We start from the raw sequence: 23,400 nt of genomic DNA on the forward strand, positions 1-23,400 counted from the left end.
ACAGCAAAATGTGATGACTACTGGGTTTGCAAAAGTAGGGACACTAGAAATAACACCAAGAACTTTTCCCCTTTGCCACCAAATACAACATGACCTGGACTGGTAATGAATGAAAGAAAAACCCAGCTGTCAGGTAATATTGTAAAGAGCCATGTAGGGAGTTTCAGTTAACTTAGCAAAGAGGTGTCTGCATCCCAAAAACACTGTCACAGCTGGCACAGACTGATGCTGTTGTTACCAATTTCAGCAGAGAGGGCAACCAGTAATCTGAGAGTTTATTCATAAATATTTTAGCAGACTGAAGAACCAGGAGGAGTTTTAAATTTAGATTTCTTTATACATACTCCCACTCAGAATCTGTGAGCTTAGTAAATCTGTATAAAATCATCACCATGGCCTGACAATAGGATTTACAAGGGCAATGTACCCATAAAGGCACACGCCTCCACTGACAAGCAGGCAATCTTACTTTCCAAAATTATTTTAATTGCTAATGTTTTTTAATTCCCTAAAACATTAACACAGTGTTAGTGAAGGATACAATCACCACACCATACAATCACCCTTGCAGGGTCTCTGCTGCAGTGATGGGATGTATCCTAGATGCAGACTCAGTGCTGAATGCCAGCTCAACACTGTGGGACTAGCAGTGCTCAGGACCACAGAGCACAGGATGAAAGAGCACACTGGCAGACAATGGCTCTGAAGGCTGCTAGAGGATAATGCAGAGCAAATGCAGGATAGTATACAATGCAGCTTATATGGCATGAAGTGAGAAGCCAGCACTTCTGTCAGAAATGTAAGAAAATCACACTGTTTAATGGCAAAGCTTCAAATACCAGTCCTAACACCTGTGACCTACAAACACCTACATCATGCCCCCAGCAAACTGCTGTATCAGACAGAAGACTCAGACAACTCAGGTGGATTCCAAAAGGTGTGAATGGGCCAGGAGTTCTGTGATGAGCTATGAGGAATTCCTTCCTAATGCCCAGTGTTACATATGAAAGGTAATCATGAGGCTACAGACAAAACACAAAAAAACTCTCCTCATGACTGAAAAGAGAGGGTAACGAACTTTTTCCCAAAGACTCCACCAACTCCTCTTCTTCTTTGCTCAGGAGGAAACACACCGGAATGCCACTGAATCACCAAGGTATCTTAGCTGCTCAACCATTCCTGCAACAAGGCGAGAAATGAAGCCGTGCTCACGATGCCTCCTTACCGTGAGACGTTTCGAGGCATCCACTTCAATCATCCCCCGCAAAAGGTTCTGACAGTCGGGGGGGATAAAATGGGGCATGTGGAACACTCCACGCTTCACCTTCTCCAGCAGTTGCCGCAAGTTGTCGTCATCAAAAGGCAGGGCACCCTGCAGAGATGGGACAGAGCAGTCAATGGGAGAGAATTGGAGAGGACCAAAGGAGAAAAGCCAGGATAAACACGATGAGAGAATCGAAAAGATGAAGTCCGCTCATAATGAATTATTGTAATGAGTGAAAAAAACCCTTTTTATCCATTGAAAAGAAATAATTTCTTAGTGCTGCTATATTTCCTCTTAACATAGGAAACAAAACTGATGACATTGTTTTTTTTATTAGACCTTTAATTAGAAAATGACTACCAGTATAAAGTAAAATGCAAAATATGACATTGCCTTTCCAGGCAAATTCACGGAAGATGCAAGGATTCACTTAAATTCAGCTCAAGCTTTTGATCTGCTGGTATTTCTCCTGGGCATACTTTCACAGCAGCAATGTTTATCGTCTCCTTATTTTTAACCTTCCTGAGACACATTTATTGCAGACATTGAAAAGGAGGTGAACAGCTTTTGAGAGACTTTCAGTAAAGAACATGTTCTTTCTGATAGAGCATTGAAATGACACAGCTGAAAGAAACCCCGACCAACATTAGCCTTTGGAAGCAGCAGACATTCTACCTGTTTAATATACTCCATCCAGTTCCCATGCTGTGGTCAGGTCATCAGTTCCTATTGCTTCCCTACTGTACCTCACTTACATGAATGGCTTGAAGTTTTTTTAGCTGAAACTACATTTTGAATAGATCATCAGCTTGCCACAAAAAGCAGTAAAAGACCTATCCTTGCTGGAAGGACAAAAATGAAAAAGAGAAGTTGAAATCTTTAGGGCAACTACTGACTGAAGCTGATACCCTTTTATAGCAAGTCTGCACCTTCCTAGATATTCTCACTTCCTTCTTTCACTGCCTAATTCTAGTAGGTGCCAAGGTTCCTTGATTTCCAGGATGGTTTGTGGGAAGCTGCAAGCTGTCAGCTGCTGTGATAATGAAGCTTTAAGTTGTCAGCTCTGGCACTGCTCTTACTACAGCAAGTAGTGCATCTGTATAAGCAATCCTGTGTCTATGGTTTAGGGAGAACAACAGCTCCATTTACAGCAGCCTCAGGAAGCCACCTGATGGCAGCCACGACTGGGCACTGCTTACTGGTGTTAGCTCATCCAAGTGGCCTTGAAGGCAAAGCCTCTCCCTGCCTTCTGTAACCAGCCTCCTGAGTTACCTGCATTTTCCCTATCCATTCCAGACTTAAAGGAAAATCAATTCTGATAGTTCAGTACTTTGGCTAACACAGTTTAAGCCCTGATGAAGTCAGAAAGGAAACTGTGTGGCATTTTTCCTGAAAGTAACAACTACGTCTTTTTTATTAGCACCATCTGCTATCATATCTTGATAGTTTTTGCAGGGTTTGTCCTGACATAATTAACTGGCAAGCTTTGCAGTCTCAATCAATAATAGACTTATTTCAATCATCTTTCAGGCTCATGTGTGTATGTAGAAACACATGAAGATGCAGCAACAGACACCAAAGCTTGACAGAGAATCCCCCTGAAAATGAAAAGCCTGCTCCTACAAATCCTAACCATCTTGACACATTCTCTCTTCCATTCGTACAAATTCAAGAAGTTATATTAAGAGCTCATTATACACTTCTGTTTTATCAGCTATGGAAGTAACTGTTCAGTAAGAGATCACTAGGTGTGATCTAGTGTGACAGTTAAAATTTTTCCAGAGCAACATCAAGATAAAAAATTTAAAACTTCAAAAATGTCAGTGAATTGGAATGACTAAAAAAAAAGGAGCAAGATTGGTAAAGGGGAATTAAAGATTACTTCAAGATATTTTGATTTGCACCATTAAAAAAGAACCACCATATCTTTTGATACAAAAATCCTCTAAAATTTTAAAGTATTTTAAACAAAATAATATGCAGAATTTATCTTGTTTTACACAGCACAAGTGTTTTTTTCAAAATAAAACATTTAAGTGAAGTAATTAGGTTTACTGATAAATGTACAAGAATATCAAAATTTTACTTCAGGCTTCTTACTTTTGTAATTATAGATGATCAGCTGAACTATTACAGATATAAAGCACTTAACATGCACATAAAACCTATATTGATATAGAGTATTTTACCTGCACGTGGTATATGCTTACATTAATATAAACTGCATTTTCCTACACTATACTATGGAAATTGTTAACAAATACAAGCCTATCTGCCTTCAGCTGGACATCCAGTTGTTGGATGTTTAGGAGTGTTATAATAGAACTCCATTTTGGAATAAATTCCACAGAGAATTGAAACTCTGATCAAAAGAAGGATCAGTTAGAAGACACCACATTTTGAACACTTAAAGTATTACTGAGCCAGATGGAAACTAATTTAAACTTTGTACTACTGGCTCAGTTTTATATTCCCATGTGTACCAAATTAAAATGTAGCTCACTGCCTACATGAAACAAAGAATGAGGTTCTCAAGTCTTCTCTTGAAAAAATACTGCAGTTAATGTATGCATATACCTGCTAAAGCACATATATACATACAGTAGAAAAAAGCAAACACATCCCAAATCCAGCCATATTTTTATCCTGTGAAGGACAACTTGTTTGATGCTCTCTGTATCCTGGAGCTGCAACCCTACACATCCTTGCCCATCAGAAAACGTGGTCCAACATCACAACACAGCAAAGAGCATTTATGGAGACAAGTTTTTGATGCCTGTCTATACTCTACTGTGCAGGGCAACGGCGTTTCAAAGAAGCAGTGAAATATTCCTCATGCTTTTCCTTTGGGGCTGATGTAGAAATAAGAGGAAAGGATGCCACTGAGAGATACAAAAATAGAGGACTAAAAAAAACCATCTGTACATGATGTCGATAGAATTGCCATTAAATACAGCAGCACTTTCAGATCTTTCTTTTCTTTTTAAAGGCTAGTGCAAGGAAGATGACTCACCACTAGCAACGCAAACAAAATGACTCCGCAGCTCCAGACGTCTGCTTTCCTTCCATCATATTTTTCTCCCTGCGCAGCAACGACACAGAGGTTCAAAAGACCGATCGCTAGCAAATGAATTAATTATCCTTGAAGAGTGAGAGAGGGGAGAATGGGAAACCCCACGTTTCAATTCAGCTACCTGCTTCCCAAGGTAGCCTTCCCAGCTAGAAGGATTCTACTATACAGCTGACTAATTCAATTTTTGTGAGCATCAGCTTGCAGTCTTTTTTGGGATCTGTGAGAAAAGGCTCAGAAGTGGGAGCAGGGCAGGAATAGTTGACAACTCACAAATTATCAGCTCTGGCATTTAAACAGAGTAATAGGTGCATTAAGGACACCAAGAAGGTGTGTTTCTCTTCCCTGGTTCTTTAGGGAGCTTGTCACCAGCCATGTTATTTGCAAGCTCAGGGTGTTGTCTGGACAGTCTCTCCTGTGTGCTTCCTGTTTGACTTTACAGTAGAGGCATGCTTTGAAAGAGGGCAATCTTGGGCACTGAAATCTTGGATATTTTCAGAGGAAAAAGGGAAAGCAGAAGGGAAGAATATTTTTTAGTGGAAACCAATATTACTGACAGTCAACCCTAGCTCTTCTACTGAGATGACAGCTACATCAGACAGGAAAGCCGAGGGGACTATGTCCCTTGGGTCAAAAGATCAAATTAAGCCAGGCTTCTGTACTTCTGTCTGATCACATGGTGCAAAGGGTACTGTGAGAATAACACACAATAATTTCCCAATGTGGCTTCATTCAGGGCTGAGCCAAACAAACAAAACTCTATTTAGGTTCCTTGTGTCCTTTTTTTTCCCTCTGCCTTGGGCAAGTTTCTTCTACAGAGGATCTATCTGCATACCTGCAATGAAGGGCACTTCAAAAATGTATTTATGTACACTAATATTAACTAACTCACCCGGATGACTTCAGGACAAGCATAATGTGGTGATCTGAAAGACAAAATACAGTTAAATGAGCATGTAACAGCCTGGTATTTACGGTTATGTGCATTTCCATTTTGTTTAGCAGAATGATGACAGACTTGCTTATACAGAATACAAGTGGGCAAACCAGCACATTTTTCCCTACGTCAACAAGAACACTCAAGAAGTGGCTAATTTAAAACTCTATGGCCCTGCTATGAATTTCTTCAAAGCGAGGAATGGAGGGAAGATGAGGAATACTTTGTGAGTACAGAATTCCAGCTCTCTAATCCCACCCTCTAACTTGGCCTTGTACCTAATTAAAAGGAAGGCCCACACTGCAAAGCCTTTTACAGGAGGAAAGACAGATGCATCCCCAAGCCATGTCTGGTATCACTTCTGCTAAGAAGACTCTCATTTACACCAGTGGTCACAAAAGCTGCCAATACATGATTGCAACATGTCTTTTTTTTTGCTTTAAAAAACCAAAAAAGGGTGGACAGTAGCATTATTACCTGGTGAGTTAATATATTCTTTTCACATCCTTCTACCCATATATCTCTTGTTTGATTCCTGGCTGAGAAGAGTTAATTACTTCAACTTGCCAGGTAATAATTTTAATTCCTAAAGATTATAGCCATGGCTATTTATTTTATAGCCTTCATTAAAGTAACTTGACAAGTAAAAGGGATGCAAACTGTGTGAAACCCGTGTGCAAATCATGCTATTGTTTATACTGACACCTCCCAGCAGTCCCTGAGCCTGTCTTCATTTGTGCATGTGTTTCTTGTGACAAATGCAATCATGGCTGGGCAATACCTGTCTCGCAAAGTAATGAGCAAACCAGAAGCACAGCGAGGTTAGCTTTGTGCTAGGATGCTATATTAATGCCCAGTGAGACAGCCCATTAATTGAATTTCCATACACACTACACTTATCTCATGGCAAAATATCATCCCATGGGCGTGGAATGCCCTGATCTGGTATCACAGCTTTTGGCAGAGCACGACAATAAACTCAGGGTACACTTGGGAGTGCATCTACCTTGACAGCAAAGCTTCCATGTGGAGAAAGAAATGCAATTGACCCCTCACAAATTTCAGGAAAAGTGGAATTCAGCAGCTTAATCCAATATTTAATATAACACCTACCCTTGGCCCATTTAAGAGACGGGCTATTCACAGGCATTCTAACCAGCCTGTCTGCTCAGTAGTGCCTTAGTTTACACTACATTTTAAAAACCTTGGTCCAAGAGTCAAAGCAGACAATGAATCCCAGAGCCTCCCTCAGAGAGCTGGCTAGAGTTGCTCATTGGAGAACCACAAAGAATGGTCTTGTGTCTAGTGGGTAGGACAGACTACCCAGGCTCTCTGTGTAGCTCTATCACTGACAGCCATAGAAACATGGACAAGGTTACTTAACATTTTTAAAAGCTGCAGCTGGCCTGTTCGAAAAGGGTGGCCAGAACCTCACCACGAGTCTACTCTTCTGACGAAAGCAAGAGCAATGCCACCACAGCTTTCACAACACAAGAGACAAAGTGAGGCCAGAGTGAGACACTGAATTGCTTAATGTTATGTACGTTTCCAAACCTCAAAAATATATTGTTTCCTGTGAATTTGCTTCTTTATAGCCAACCAAGAGCTGCACTACACCTATTCTTTCCAAAAGCCCAAAGTCTAAACCACAAAAAGTTACAACACTGGATTTACACATGATTTTGTAAGCTTTTAGAAGACAAATTATTCTTGAGAGAATGCTTGACTAGTGATGTTGTCTTCTTCTCGTATCTAACAGTGGTGTAGTGTGTACAGGCCATCCCTAAGGCACACATAAAGCACAAGTAAGCAGCAGCACCAGAACTGGGACTGCAGCCCAGGCCTGACAAGTACAACTCTCACTAGTGTTGGACTGCTTACACAGAACACCGAAGGAGGGCAATGTGGGAACTGTAGGGAACACAGTAATGCAGCTGGAATTTGGAAAAAAACTGCATGGTAGCAAAAAGAGTACAGGATTTACATAAATCAAGGACATTTGCTCAGCTTACTCACCTCAGAACAGAAAGGCCAGTTCTAACATGTTCTGTACAACTGAGTCACATTAGGTTTCTTGGAAAATGTATGGGAGGTAAAAGGAGTGCAGACACATTCCAGGTAAGTGTTGAGCTCCCACCACTTAGCATGTTTGAGTTTCTCACTCTTGTATGTATTTTAGGTTCTGCAAGGTACAGCTGCCACTCTGTGTGAGTCATGAACACACACATTACATTAAATGGCTAGTACAGGTGGTGCCTGTGGCTGACCTAGAAACTTTAGCCAGACCTCTCAAACCCCACATGGTACCCTGTACAGTTCAGCAATATCCTTCAGTACAACCCTTTTTGGATGGCAATGGCACTGGGGTGCACTGGAAGAGTTAATATCTCAATTTGCAGCATTCCTGAAATTTTATTTGTATATTATGACTCCAAAAGGATTTCAGAACTCTTAATTGTGGGTGCTGAGCAGTGCAATCACCTTGCAAGCTTCCTGTGCTAACATCCTTGAAAAGAAGAATATGAGTGTTGTGAAGAACTCAAGGTAGGTACATGGGTATTTATGTGTCCCACTGGCAAATCCCCTTAAAGTGTTTTACTTCCTGAGTCTGCTGAACTGCAGTGCAATGCGCCATAGATCTTAAAAGGCACCACTGAAATTCTGCATAAGTCTTAAGTGACTGGGTGGAGAAAATGTTATAATAAATCCTTTGAACAAGTTGGATTGATTCAATCATTCAACAGCTGCATTGCAACTGCCCAAAGAGCACAGGTTTCTGGCACTGCCATTCTGAATTCTTGCCAGCATACACTAGCTAGATATCTGCAGCATTATCTTGGCTAACAGCTTTAAGAGGGATCCTCCAGTCAGCCAGAATCCATAAAAATCTCATTTCCATGCTACCAATCACAGAGCAACTGCAACTGCTGTAAAGACAAAACTCAGTTTTAATCAAAAATCTGTTTATCTTTCTACGGAGTCATGAATATTTCTTTGGCTCTTATCACTAATTATTCAATATAGATGTGTCAAGAGCAACATTCCCTGTCTCTTCCCCTAGGCCACCTCCTCATCATTCTGCTACATCTCTGTGCAGCAAAAGCCCCAGTCTGCCCTTGATAACAAATAAATATATCACTCAGCAAGATCAAGAAACAGTTGCTGCCTGCGGGTACTGCTGCAAAAACCAGCGATGTTGGCAGTGTTTATTTCCACGGTGAGGTGAATTTTCCAAGGCTAGTCTGCCCAGGGCAGGAAGGGCTCTCTGAATGGTCATTCACAGCTGTGACTGTAGGACACAATAATCTTAAGGATCTGATGGAACCTTAGAGCATTTACGTGAGATTTAAACCAGAGGAAATACGACAAGAGAGCAGTGGTGAAATCCAGGACAGCTCTGACAGTTAAGTCAGGCATTCAGAAAGAAATGTATATACTCTTGATGTATCTTTTCTGAATTTCATCTGAGAAACTAGAAAAGAAGTTCTTGATCTGTGCACATCAAGACATTGTGCAGCTGCAGTAGTTCTGAGACAACCAGGGCCATATCTTCAGTGCAGATGTGATGTTCCTGTGGATTACAGGGTTTTTTACACAGGAAACAGAGACCCTGTGCACTGCGCACACACAAATCCACTGGGCACATATGGTCTATCTGCGAACACACAGTAACTGCTTCGCCAGAGTAGTGGTTGGTTGATCAAGAAGGGCAGGAAAAGCTGTGTGATCTTACCCCACCCACAGTGTGACAAATCACGTTTTACACTGCCTGATGGGTTCCCAAGTCCCAGTAATGATGAGTGCCCATGCCTCAGTCCTTTGGTCCCATGCCTTAAGATGGTACTATTTGGGGAAGAAGAAAAGGCCTCACAGAGGCAGTTTCTGCAGAGAGGGAGGAACAAGAAGTCTCCTTTCCTCTGTTTTTATTACGCATTAAGTTATCTTGATATAGGATGTTGTGCAGCTGCAGAGAAATCTTCACATATCTGGCTGTTTTTGCTATTGCTCAATTCTAGAGTCCTTCTTTCCCCTCTCTTACTCAGTGTCTCCAAGCTGGCTTTCAGAGACAGGAGTTACCCACTACAGCAGAAGTCTGCCTCTGCTTTCCCCCCATGCTGGGTAGCAAAGGGCTGAGATGAAGGGGAAGACCAGAGAAGCAGCAAAACAGATAAAGGGAATTCAGGAGAAGGACACTGGCATTCTGAGTAGAGAAAGTGACAGCCACAGATCACAGAGAAAAGACAGGCAGGGAGACACTAACAAAAGGCTCCAGCAGCAGTGGGTAGTTAAGGCTGCAGTGAAGCCAGGAGCTGCAGTAAGGCTGTAATTAAGGTAGTAGGTGTAGTCAAGGCTGAGTGCTATATTGCCATTAAAGCTTCAACTCAGCCATTTACTTTTGGATGAGAAAACTCAGCATCTAGCCCTCAGCCATCTTACAACTCCTAGGGTGCAATTACATTTTTGGGGAATCTGCAAATCAGTCCATTAATTATCAGTGCAAATTTTTAAATCATGCAACCTTTAAGATGTTTTAATTAAAAAAAATGACCAGACCCTTGTATTAGAAGGGCATAAAGATTGCCAAATTAGGCATCCAAACGTTAAAAACAGGTAAAAAAAATGTTGAAAAGGTTGAAAGGTTGAAAACATGCTGTTCTCTGCAGGTAAGTCAGGTGGATGTGTTGCTGTGCCCAATGCCTCTTTTCTACCTGTGTCTGAAGCTGGGAAATCTGCAGCAATGTGAGGGAACTTCAGTGTCAACAATGACAAGCTTGCAAGCATGCAGCTGACTGACACATGGGAGAATCAAACTCTCTGTCCCTGCCAGAGGATCCTTCTGCGAAAGAAAATGAACAGGCGCCTTAAACTGAGATGCTCACAGGTAATTATGAGCTGCACGTCCCCCAGTTTTCAGAATCACAGTGCTACACATTCAAGTTTGATTTCCGGCATTTTTAAGCATGTGGAGCAGCAGTTGCAGTTGGTAGGCACTGTGCTCTCCCAGTAAAGAACTGCTATCAAGCACCAAGTACCCTGAGGCATTTGACCCCAAGAGCATCCAACTGTGCACTCAAAACTGGTTGACAATTTTGAGTTTCATTTTTGCAAACTCCTGTGTCCTCATAAAAATGGAGATAACCAGATCAATGTGGCAAACATAATATGGAAACAGCATAATTAATATTCGCAAACCTAATACACAGTGATAAAATCCTACCAGCATTCAGAGCAAGGCTTGAATGCAGTGAGCAGAAGTTATAAATGGATCCATAAAATGAATGATGAAAAAAACCCAAACACGAAATAGCTGTTTACTCACAAAAACACACCATCCAATCATCAAATGAGGCAAAGATTTGTTGAAAAAAACCTGTACATGCTCATACTTAATGGGCATATCCTAATGTGCACAGGCTGTGTAAATGTTACACTGCCAATCTGAAAAAAAGCACATCTTAAATACTTAGGGATTGATTTTGCAGAATTCAAGCTCTTTTAACATACCTTGTGATGTATTATAGGTGATGCTGGTACCAATTATTAAAGTTATCTGGTATTTCCCTTTATAATCCTCATTTTAAGCTCCTTGTAACTTACAATCAATTTAACAACAATTTCTTTGCTTTTTGTGTCTCAGACTGGTTTCATGTTTCTGTATGCATGCATGCTGTGTATGAGCTGAAGCATTTCCACATATCTAAGTCTAATCTTAAGTAAATAGTTTTTCATATTAAAAAAAGAGAAAGAAAAATTTCTAGTATCCTTCACTACAAAGGGAAAACCTGAGTATTTATTTGCATCCTCAAGAAATTATATCATAGAAATATTGCATTTACTAGCAGAAACTCTCTAGAGCATTAGGATCAAAATCCTACCTGCATTGGTAACACTTCAGAGTAATTTTTTTTTATCTGAAAAGCTGAGCTGCTATGGGTGGGGTTACCACATGGTGCCGAACTTTAAAACAGAGCGCAAAACTAATGAAGTAGATCTAGGACTGACAGCAACTGACTCACATAACCAGGTAATGGAAACTAGAGCTGGAACCTAGTAAAAAAGAGAAAACAATTGGGGATTTGAGGCCAAACATGGAGCAGAAATTAATGGAGAAGTCCACTAGACTGTGGTGAAAATCAGGAAGGAGACAGGAATGGAGTGCTGGAAATGGAAGCTCTTGATGAGATGCTAGTAAAAAGTACTAATTCTGGAATTTCCAAATTCAAGAGTTTAAATTTGCAACCACAACAATGACTGGAAAACTTGCATATGCTTTAGATATATGTACACATTTATTATAAGGGAGAAAGACTATGTACAGTATCATGTCATGTAATTAAAATCAGGAAGGGTGCTTGGACACTGAGGTGTATCTGCCCTCTGAATTATCTGCTCACCACAAGTCTGCTAATACACCAATTGCTAAGATGGAGAACTGAAGCAGAGAAGGGCAATGCATCTTGTCCTAGACCACCATGAATGCCTTCAGCAGAAACAGAAATCAAACTCAGATAACCTGGGTCTCAGACCTGAGGTTTAACCAAAAGGCACTCACTCTTCTTGCCTTGTGACAATTCAGAATGGATTGGACAACCTCTCCCATTCTGAAACACTGCAAGGCAGCACGCCAGGAAGAATCACTGTGAAAGAGCTAGGGAGTATCTCTGCATGCCACTGCCTGGAAAGGTAAGAAGAGCTGCAGAGATCTAAAATAATAGAAGCAGCAACCTATCACATCTTTCTCTCCCCTCCTTGTCTGCTGTGAGCTGACAGACCCTTCCTGCTTCTGAAGGAATGAAGAGATTCACTGTGTATTTTGGCATTTCACAGACCATCTCTCCATAAGACTGCCTTGTTTGCAATTTCTGCCATAAGCAGAATTAGTCCTGCAGAGCTTACACAGAGCTTCTTTTCCCCTTAAGGGTCTAAAAACACTAAAAAAACTACAGCTTATTCCTCTGCACTGCACATATTCAGGATTCACACAACACACATTCCTATAACGGGGATTCATTACAATCATGCTGCAGTCTGTCAATGACAAATTATGTCAGTGAAACAGCAAGTCCATCATTGCTTTCTCCTACACAAACACATCTGGACTGAACTTTTATTGTGTCCTCCAGGTAGTCTGTCAGTGCTATCAGTGCTACAGAAAACCCTGCAGGCCTAAGGAGTATCTCCCAGAAAACAGTGACTGTGAGGTATGCAATTACATCATAGCTCAGGCTACACGAGGCTACTCTTCATGAGGCCTGTCAAGACTCTGTGGTGACCTAACAACTACCCAAACTTTGGACTAAACTTAGCAGTTCACTTGAAAAAATTTTTGACTGCAGTCTCCTGCTTTGCTGAACTGACAAAGTTAGCTGTATTACACAGCTCAACCCCATCTGAGCCTCCCACTCAGACTGACAGAAATACCTGGAGACTCCCTGCATGACTGCCAATGGAAATGTTACCGTTTCATCTCATTATCAGTGTTCACAGTACAGATAAAGCCATTCTCAAAATTAACTTATGGGTGCACGGAGGAGCATCTCATTAAAGCTCAGTATCTCAGCCATGATTCATTCTGTTTTGTGCATTTTCATGCTGGCTGAAAGTACCAACTACATGGGTAGGTAAAATTGCTGCCTTGAAAGCTCTGAGGTCGGTTACCACGTGTGCTCCAGGGGAAACGGAGTCATAACTGGATTACCTTTCCCTGTGAAGAGTGTGGCATATTGTTACATATTCCTTCCTTCCTTCCTTCACCCCCAAACCAGAGAGATCACAAGACACCAGTATCAGCCATGCTGGGCTGCATGCCAGGAGAATTAATGAAGTGGTGTAATAGCTCACATGGAGGCCTAGTGATTGGCAACACACTTAAAATGCATCTGCAAGGCAGGAGATCATAGCGTTGCTGCTGTGTTCTGTTTATTACAGGCACATCTCTTCCGTTCCATTGATTTCTTTATTAGTGCATTTTAAGGCCACAATGTGGGGGCTGGATCTGCTTGAAGCATGAAGGTTTGAATTCCAGCACAGCTTATGGGAAGGAAGCCTCCCTTTGAGACTCCAGATCTGGAAAACAGAGCTCGGTGCTAACAAGAACAGGAACCCTACTGAGAGGTTCCTGAGGAGTTTGAAAAATCCTACAAGGCAATTGAGGCTGGATTGGTTTTTATACTTCCTTTTTTTTTTTTTTTTCTCATGGAAAGAAGGGGAACAATTTTCTCTAGAGGGTATAGAGGCTTTGTGGCAACTGCAGGGAGGACTGCATTTTCTGATCTAGAGGGAAAGTTTGAAAGAAGCTGCAAGCAACAGATGTGCAGAATCATAGGACGGTTTGGACTGGAAGCGAACTTTAAAACTTAACTAGTCCAATGCCCCTGCAATGAGCAGGGATATATTCAATGAGATCAAGTTTCTCAGAGCCCCACCCAACCAGACCTTGAATGTTTCCAGGGATGGGGAATCTCTCTGGAAAACCTGTTCAGTATTTTACCACTCTCAATGTAAAAAAAAATCCTTGTATGTAATTCACACTGACCCTTTTATAGTTTAAAACAGTTATGCCTTGTCCTATCACAACAGGTTCTGCTAAAAAGTCTGTCCTGATCGTTTTTATAGTCCTCCTTTCAGTACTGAAAGTTTGCAATAAGGTCTCCTGGAGCCTCTTCTCTCCAGACCAAATAATCACAACTCTCAGTCTGTCCTCATGGGGGAGGATATTACAGCACTCCAACCACCTTCATGGCTTCTTCTGGGCCCACTCTAACAGGTTCATATCCTTCTTATGCTATGGATCCCCTAAAGCTAGATGCAGTGCATGTCTCACTAGAGCAGAGCAGACCAGAGCAGAGGGGCAGCATCCTCTCCCTCTCCCTTCCCTGCTGACCATGCTGCCTTGGACACAGCCCAGGACACATTTCGCTTTCTGGGCTACAAGTGCATATTGCTGGGTCACATGCAGCCTTTCATCTACTAGCACCTCCAAGCCCTTCTCAGCAGCACTGCTCTGAATCCTTTCATCCCTCAGTCTGTTTTGATGATACTGTCTCCCTACCCAAGTGCAGGCCCTTGTAATTTACCTTGGCATCACAGCTCCTTGCTTTTCATCTGTGCTGCTAAGACCTCAGATCATGATTTGACATGGACAGGAGAAAATCTGTGTGTCTCAGTTTGCTCACCAACCAGCATTCTATCATATCCTAACTTCAAATACTTTTGCTATCCATTATTCATGTCGTGGAAAAGAGAACATGAGAGGCAGTGGCTTAGCTTTAGAGGGAACCACGATGGCTCCATGTCTACCCTAAACTGTCTTGGCCCAGAGAAGACGCAAAAAACCCCATGAACTATAACCAGCTGAGGATGGGCCTGGGCTGAAGTCATCAAACTCACACTACCCAAGAAAAGTCAGTCTGCATGGGAGGAAGTGGAAATCTTCTGGTGCCGTCTGGTTTCTGTGCTTGCTGTTAAAACAAATTAACACACAGCTAAAAGCTGGTGGGTGTAGTGGTGCCAGGCTGCAGCAGCTCTATGCAGCTGCTACCCTTGTTAAAGCTCAGTGCCACAGCTCCTGCACTGTCACCATGGCACTGGGAATCAGGGAGCATGGTCCAGTGGTGCCCAAAGGCAACTGAATTCCCATGGAAATGTCTTTAGACTGCCCCTTCAATATTCCTCCGGACAGACTCCTTTGTACCTACATTCATGCCCTGCCTGTCATTGCAAAGGACCCTGCTCCCTCCTGTCACTCCTGCATGGGACCTGACAGAAGCAGTACTGAGTATGAACACAAACAGCTGCATGCAAGCAGAAAGCCTACACAGGACATGCAAATTCCATTTAAGAACAGTTTTCCACTCCTTAATATTTTTTCAAAGCCTCTTCTTAAAACAGTCAACCACTGCTTTCAGTTCCCAAAAGTTGTATGGCCAGTGAATGCAAACACACGAGCATATGCAGATGAATCCAAACCTGAAAGCCTTGATTTTTATATTTGTATGTGACACCTGCAGTGGTGTGCTTTTCACTGTAAAGCACTTAATCCCCTTCTTTTAGCCTTCTTCTACGCTACATGCATCATACAAATTTATTGTCTTGCTGGGAAACACCAGTGCGGTGTGTAGGTCTGCAGGTCTTTTCTGAAACCCTTACTATAGACAACTTCTATGTGTGGAATCTGTCCTTCATTTTTGTAATATGCTTTGAGACACTCACCCACAACTGGTTTCTAACAAGCTGTCCCCAACCTGCAGTGATGCCATCCCGAAGTCTGCTATCCGAATGTTGTTCTTTTCATCCAGCAGTAGGTTTTCTGGTTTTAAGTCCCTGTGGCTGTAAAGAAAGAGTCAAAATGTAAATCAAATTATCCATAATAGCCTTCCCACTCTAAAACTTGTTCCTTATCCAGAATACCATCCAACCTGTTTTACTTTAATTAATTTAATTTGTTTTCCTGTCCCAGGCAGGAGAACACACATATCCAAGATCCAATCCTTGCAGTATTCTAGACCATATCCCAGATGCCCACTCCTGATGAATGCAAGGCCTGCAGTGTCCTGACAGGAAAGGAACATCTTCGACTTCCAGTGATACCAACACAACATGAGGGAGACACTGAGGGAAATAGAAGCAGGAGAATGTCAGCCTGGATTTAGGGCTGGTATATTCTATCGTATGACAGCTCCTTAAGGTAGGAGGCAACACCATCAGTATATTCTGTCAACAACAGGAAACAAAATGAGTGATATCCAGAGGAAAAAACCTTCTTGATGTAAGTGCAAAAAAGTGCCTATTAGGAGTTGTTTACACAGGCATAAGACTTTGAAATAATTTTGAGTAATTAGCTCTGATGGAGAAATCCCTTCAACTCAGCAGTGCTTTTAACTGAGGGTGTCAGAGAGGATTCCCTCTTTTCCATGAAAGCTTGATTCTCTTATTATTTGTCAACACCGCAAGAACCAGGCAGCCACGACCTTCATGATGGCAACTCCTGCTCCAAATCATATACTGACAAATTTTTTAATTTCCGCAGCTCACAGCCAAAACCACTGCGCACCCATGGTCTGCTTCTAAGTACTCAAATGATTCTGTACAACTATAACATTCACTGGATTTTATATCCAAAGACAAAGATCATGCACAAAATTTGTGATGAATTTGCTTTTTTTTTCCTTTTTATTTGCAGCTCTTGGAAAGTCACAGAGATGAGAGAAGTACTTCAGGCAGACCAAAGAAAAAGCTTTTTTCTTGTTTATGCTTATGAGTAGGCAAAATTACTCTGATAATAAAAAGGTCTAAATAGCAGCACCCAAACAGGCAGGACTGCCAGCTTCCGTGGACAGGCAGAACACACATCTGTGGGAAATGGACATCCAACAACACTGAGTTTCAGGCAAACAATACCCACTTGCAAAAACTTACAACGAAAAGCAGTTACTCTGACCAGAAACTGAACTCAGCAAAAGAACCACGTGTCAGAATAGCCAAGTGACATCAATTATGGCAGACTTATCTTTGTGCCATTTCCTCTTCACTTTTAAAAACATTACTCCAACACTCCTCATGCATGCAAGTGTAATTCTACCCCTACAAAAATGTAAAGGTGAACAGTCTCTTCCCTCTCAGAACAATATGAGCAGCATGACAAGGTCTTGGAAATTAGATCCTCTGATCTGAAGAGGAATGATCTATTAGAAACAACTTGTAAATAATGCAGGTAAATTCTATGTAAAACCAGAGCACACAGTAATAGGATACCTGGGGACTGTAACAATTATTTCCAAAGGAGACTCCCAACAGAACAGCACACACTCAAAGCAGTTACTGGTCATTCACCTCACTGAGATCAATGATTTGTTCCCTCTCGCTTTTTAAAATTTAGTCTCCAATCTTGCATAAACATGATGAACCCTCTGTGTTAAAATGGCCTTGTTCACAATGAGAAAACAAGCCTGTGGATAATAATGATTTAGATTTGTGCACATTTTCATCTGAAAATCCAAAAAGTGCTTTATCAAATCTGTATTTCTCATAGAAATTCAAGGTTTGAGATAACAGAGACAGAAGACTTATTAGCTCTATAATAACCATCAAGATAGTCATAACTAGTTGACAAAAAATGCGGGAGATGAATGACAAGGAAAGGTTCCAAAGGCAGTGAAAGACCAGTTAATGACCAGGAAAAGAACCCTTGAATGTCATTATCAAGGACAGCAGTCCCAGACAAAGGCAAGATAATCAACACCTGCCAAAAATTTAATATACTCCAGCTCCAGCAGTGAAATGGAGTGAAGAGCCCACAGTTCTAAGGCAAGTGAGGAAACCTGGATGCTAATGAGACAGTAGTGTGTGATTTCATCCTTCCTCCAGCAGACATCCTGGACAGTTCTCACCTTACAACTGCTTTCATTAATGGAAAGACCTTATTCAGCTGGGGAGGTGTGCTGCAGTTTCCCTGTCTGAGGACCGGTGCTCAGGGGCAGGTAACAGCCCCTGTAAAGCAAGTGCTGCTTGTTTGATGCTATGAAACAACACATCTCCCCACGGCTCAAGCTGACTGAGTGTCCTTCTGCAGCGCAGTTTTTCAGTGACTACAGCTGTCTTTCAATCTTGGCAATTGCTCCTGGCTGACTGCGGAACGCATACATGGTATAGAAGTTGAGGGTGCTCTGTCTGTTCCACTGCTTGATATAGTATGATTCATATATACAGTCTATAGGCGTACTGCTGACATGTGACTTCTGTGCCTAAAAATGGAATCCTTTGCTTATCCTCAAATTGTGTGGCTCATTTAGAGAGCAGGAATGACCAAGATGGAGCACAACCTAAGCACAGGACGTCCACAAGCCTGGAAGTACACTCACAACAAAATATCTTATTTCACGAACATGGTGCAGCTAAAGGAAATGCAAAAATGTTCCCTTTCCATGGCTGAAAGCTTCCAGCCTTGGCAGATCTGCCATGGGCCCCAGCTGCAGCACAACATATGTGAATCTTGAACCAGCCCCATTTCCAGACCACTGAGAGGCAGTGAAAGGGAAGGGAGAACATCTTTGAAAATCAGGACAATATTCAATCATGGAGTCTCCCTCTCCCTGTGTCATCCTGTCTTCCCATCAGCTGGGATCCACAACACAGCTTTACGACTGGGTTTTTAGGGAGAATCAAGGGAGGAAATAGGAAAAATAGGAAATATATATTTATATATATATTTCCTATAAGTTGGCACATATATCATGGGTTTTCTTGAGAGTCACTACAAGAAAGAGAGGAAAAACTGGGGTACCACCATCCACATTCCAAACATGGAGTAAGCTTCACTTGACTGTGCTGCAGTGTTTCTCCATGAATGATCAGTCTGATGGAGATCTTTAGGCAGAGGTGCTGACCCAGCTCCCAGGGAGCACTTTGAAAGCCTTAAATTGGGATCTGGGGATTTTTGGGGTTGAGATAGTATGTGTGAAAGTAAAACTGGAGTAGCAAAAGACCTTAATGTGTTTCGTTTCCCTCTTTTTTCTCTCTTTTCTCTTTTCTTTTTTTCTTTTTTTTTCTTTTCTTCTTTCCTTTTCCTTTCCTCCAGATACTCACCAAAATAAAACCAAGAAAACTTATCAGCTCTTCAGTATAGAAATTATCACTTCACTGAGCAGAGAGGAGAATTGTTACATTTATGGCTGCCTAGCCCCCAAAATACAAGAACAGTTTTGATACAGCAGTTTTGCGTCTCGCTGACCCTTCTCCATCCCTTTTTCAAGACAGTCTCTAGTGCTCAGTATGGATGGTTAGCCTAGGAATTACATGGCAGCATGAGCACGGATTTTGTATTTTGGCAGCACTGCTTTCAGAGATCAGCGTCAGTGGGATCAGGCAGTACTTGCACATTCAACCACAAGAGAATTATATGCCCCAGCGAAAATTTCCCACTAACTGGAGCATCTCTCTGATATCCATCTTTGGGCCACTTTGAATGTGCCGAGGCAGCATCCTGGGGATAGGACTCAGGCCAAGAGTTTGCACCAGAGCGGCAGAACCAGCATTACTGCCACTGGGAAAGAGACTTCCTCGCTGCATTTGCATTTCCCATCTTTGTATTGCCAGCTTTTCAAATGCCAGGGGGAAGGGAGAGGAACATATGGGAATAGGGAAAGCTTGTTATAATTTACCTAAGAGCCCAGCAGCCCGGACTGCCTAACGCACTCACATTTGAAAAGAATTCTCTTGTGCCAAAATGAAACAAAACAAAACAAATCCCACTGTATGTGGTAATTACTTGGCATTAATGGAACAGTGCAAAGTAAATGCATTTAATTTGGTTCCATTCCAGCTGGTCTCTCTGGCTCTCCATGTCTTACATGACCGCATCAACTCCTCTCTCTGCAGGTGAACAGAGGACTTGTTACTCTTTCCTTGTTCTAAAGGCTCTAAAGCTGTAGAGGCTTTATCACATGGCTGGAAAACCAGAAGAGAAGAAAGGAGCTTCTTTTCTGACAAACACAGCAAACCCTCCAACTGTGCCCTGCATAAGCTGAGAAGGAATGCCGAAGAGAAATGCAGGACAGCAGAAGAAGTCAGTGTAACCTTAATCCATAGCGGCCACGGACTCCCAGAGCTCCTCCACCAAGACAACACCACAAGAAGTCAGCCTCCAGAGCCAGCACCCAGTGGGCTTTTGAAGTGAGAGCATGTGAGTGAAAGGGAGCCATGGAACAAGCCATGGCAGGGGAAGCACATGCTGACAGACTCTGCAACATCCCTCCTTCACAAGTTACAACAAAGGCTTTACAATTTCTTTGCAGCATAAGATGCATGCAGAGAGAGCTCTGAAAAAATTGTTCCATGGAAATGGGCACCATTCTTGGAGATGGTGCATGAAAAATGAATGCACAGATGTGCATTAACATGTTCCAGCTTCCCATTTCCACACTGGCCACACTTGCTTTCTAGTCAGAGCCAGAGATGCTGCTCAGACAGCTCCCCTTTAGTTCCCTCTGCTGCTTTTCCAGTCTGTCCTCTCCTGCTCTGAGAATATCCCAGTACCTGTACTGCAGCAATTGCTGAAGAAATACACTCTGCCTGTCACCCAGGGCTGCCAGAAGAATTCTGGTGTAGGGACAGACTCTAGATCTCGGATTCAAAGGAGCTGTCACCTGGCATGAGATGACAAACGAAGCCATTATTTTAAAGTGATGTTTGAGCTGAAATGTTCATATCAGTTTCTATGACAACTCATTGTAGGTCACAGATTTCTAACCCAAGAAACCTCTTAATTGGAGTAGTTGCAGGTCATTTGTACTAATCAAATTATTGGCTACTTTGCAAATGCTTTTGTTTCTGACCTCAAACTCCCAGAAGGGCCAGACTACAGAATAATTGTTCTGCAGTACGCCTTTTAAAGTGCCTGATGTGATGCAAATAACTTATCAGTAACAATTAATAGCATGAAAAGCATTATTTTGAACTTCATGGGCAAAAAAAAGCCTTTAATCTTAGTTTCTCTTCCTTGCAAATCAGCTCAAACATGTAAGTTGTATCTAACTACTGAAGTTTCTTGGTTTATAGCCATGGTTGCTATGCTCAAATTTAGTAAGTTTTCACAGAATTCTGCAGAACAAGTAAATATAATTTCAGCTAGGAAAAAGGACATCATCTATAAACATATCAGGAGTTCTGGGGAAGGGTTTATATGCATAAAACATTGCTTGCTTTTAAACAATTATTTCCATTGATCCATTAAAATATATTGTTTCTCCCTGCCAACCTCTCCTCAAAGCATATATTCATGTATTTCAAAGCCAGAACAGCCTGTCAGGTCTGATCACTGCTGCACTTCCCAGAAAATGTTACCTGGTTATGATTACAGTAAGACTATGCTGGGTTTGAGTTTCCAGTGGCTTATATAAAGAAGAAGACTTACAAAAATACATTTCCCCTGACTTTAGCTGAGCTGGTAACTTTGCCTTTGGCATTGCAGCTGCTGCATTTGATGGGTTTTCTCCGGTTCCCTCTACAAGGGATATCTAAAAACTCTTCACCGTTTTACAGTGAGTCTTGAGCACAGAACTGAAACTCCTGGATTCAGGTAACGAATGGTATCAGCTTTCGACAGGGGGAAAATGCACCTTTCTTGCTTCTGATGGTCTGAAAGAAAACCTGAATGCCCACACACCGGCAAACAAACAAACAAACAAACAAACAAACAAACCCCCAGCAACGAATCTTATTAAACTCCTCCATTTCTAGACCAGTTTCACATCTGGAAGCCTTGAGTCATGATTTCAAAGTGTCCTTCTGCTGCAGTCCTTCAGCATAGACTGTCCCTGCAGAACACCCAGCACACTCCTCATAAATGAAGCAGGGCAGAGCAGGAGCCATGAGAAGGAGCTCTGAGAAGGGTGGCACTACGCGGCAGAACATGGCACCTGGCATTCTTCAGCTCTGTTTCTCAGAGACATCCCAGATTTCTCCCTAAAGCCCGCTTCCCTTACTGACAGCGCTCTGCAGCTCCTGCCTGCAGGAACATACCCGAGATTTTGGCACTACGGCTGTGAAATCTCGAAGCGTTGTTTTATGGGGAGCCTTCCCCTGCCTGCGCTGAGGGAAGAACACGAGGCACAGCCAAACAAAGCTGTTAGTCATCGCCTCAGCCCTCCAAGTCACACATGCCCGTGCCCACGCAGGCACACAGACACTCTCCGGCGAGAGCCTTCCTTGTGCGCTCTCAAACGAGCACAGCCCCGGGCAAGGAAAGGAGAAAGGGCCCACATAATTGTCATTTATCAATATTCATAAAGAACCTGCCTTAACCCCTCTTGTGCACGCTCACGGGGGAAAAAAAAAATAAAATAAAAAAAGAAACACGAAATGAAACGCAACCAAAATAAAAATAAAATGAAATAATCATCTGCCTGCTCATTACCGCAGGGGATTTCCTCTCAATGTCACCACTGCCCTGCGCAGTAATTGGCATTATCTGTTATCTCTGAAGCCATAATAAGGCTTGCCACGGGGCATTTTCTGTAATCATATTTTTATTTGTCAGCTGGCGAGCCGCAGCCAGCGCAGCGGAGCCGGGCCAGGCCGCGGGCGCGCGGCGGGGCAGGGGCCGCGCGGCGCCAATGGCGGCTCGCGGCGGTGATGTCACGGCCAGCCAATGAGGCGGCCGCCAGCCCACCCCGCCCGGCGCTGCAGCATTCCCCACAGACACCGGGAGCGGGCTCTTCCCGGGGGAGCCGAGAGCCTGGCGCCTCGCCCCGGACCTGCTCGCACACGGATTCCCGCAGAAAATACAGCCGGGCGCTCAACCGGCTGAGAGCTGTCCCCGCAGTGCGCGTTCAAAAGGGGCTGTTGGTTCGGGGCACCCAGCGGAGGTACCCTAAAGGCCCTGAATGTCGGAGAGCAGACACCCAGTACGAGGTGAACGGCATCTCAGGCAAAACCCATGGGTTATGTCCAAAGAAAACTTCCGAGCTCGCATGGCCTTACACGGATGTCCGGGGAAGCTCAGGTCCCTGTGCCATTCCCCGCGCGCCCGCTCCAGGCACTGCAGCACGGTGCAGAGCCCTGGGAGCACAGGGAAGGGCTGGAAGGAGAACCGAGAATGCTGCATCACTGAGCCAAGGGCTTGCCGGCTCAGGGAAGGCAGCGAGGTAGCACACATCTCCCTGCGTGGTGCCACTCGTGCCCGCGGGTCCCCGGCGTGGCGCGGTGCTACGGGCACACACAAGTCCTCAGAGGACCCTACAGTGCCTTTCCCATAAGCGTTCCGCCATGGCCAACGTGCACCACCAAACCCTGTAAGTGACTGCACTACAGAGGGAAGTACATCAAATATTCCCCCATTGTTCCCAGTAAATAAGAACAGGAGCACATAACGTTTTTTAAACGACACACAGACTCAAGCTCCACACCTATTCTCCCTCCTTTTCTCAGCTGCTTGTTTAAAAACACTTCTCAGACAGAGGCAATCTCTCCACACGGTAGCAGCAGAAGCTTTTTCCTCATGAGAGGGGGATTGGGGAATCCTTTCTGAATCTTTGGTCCAGGAATGCTGCTCTATCAATGCACTTTAAGCAGTGAATGCGGAATGTGGTTACATGCTGCTGTTAAAGTAAGCCACAGGTATTTTGCAGTGTT

The 23,400-nt window shown here is 43.0% G+C and overlaps 1 protein-coding gene across 10 annotated transcripts in view; it reads right to left on the reverse strand.

Moving 5' to 3' along the window:
* The window catches only part of BRSK2 (BR serine/threonine kinase 2), a 304,686-nt gene that overhangs the window by 65,200 nt on the left and 216,086 nt on the right, over nucleotides 1–23,400 (reverse strand). For all 10 annotated transcript variants that reach the window (XM_066320953.1, XM_066320952.1, XM_066320951.1 and 7 more), the window contains exons 5-8: nucleotides 15,484–15,600; nucleotides 5,227–5,260; nucleotides 4,278–4,346; nucleotides 1,226–1,372 (exon numbers count right to left, since the gene is read on the reverse strand). In XM_066320953.1, coding sequence (XP_066177050.1) covers nucleotides 1,226–1,372; nucleotides 4,278–4,346; nucleotides 5,227–5,260; nucleotides 15,484–15,600 — 367 coding nt within the window. The remainder of the gene's footprint in view (nucleotides 1–1,225; nucleotides 1,373–4,277; nucleotides 4,347–5,226; nucleotides 5,261–15,483; nucleotides 15,601–23,400) is intronic.

The sequence above is a fragment of the Sylvia atricapilla genome, chromosome 6, assembly GCF_009819655.1.
Source record: "Sylvia atricapilla isolate bSylAtr1 chromosome 6, bSylAtr1.pri, whole genome shotgun sequence".
Taxonomy (NCBI): Eukaryota; Metazoa; Chordata; class Aves; order Passeriformes; family Sylviidae; genus Sylvia; species Sylvia atricapilla.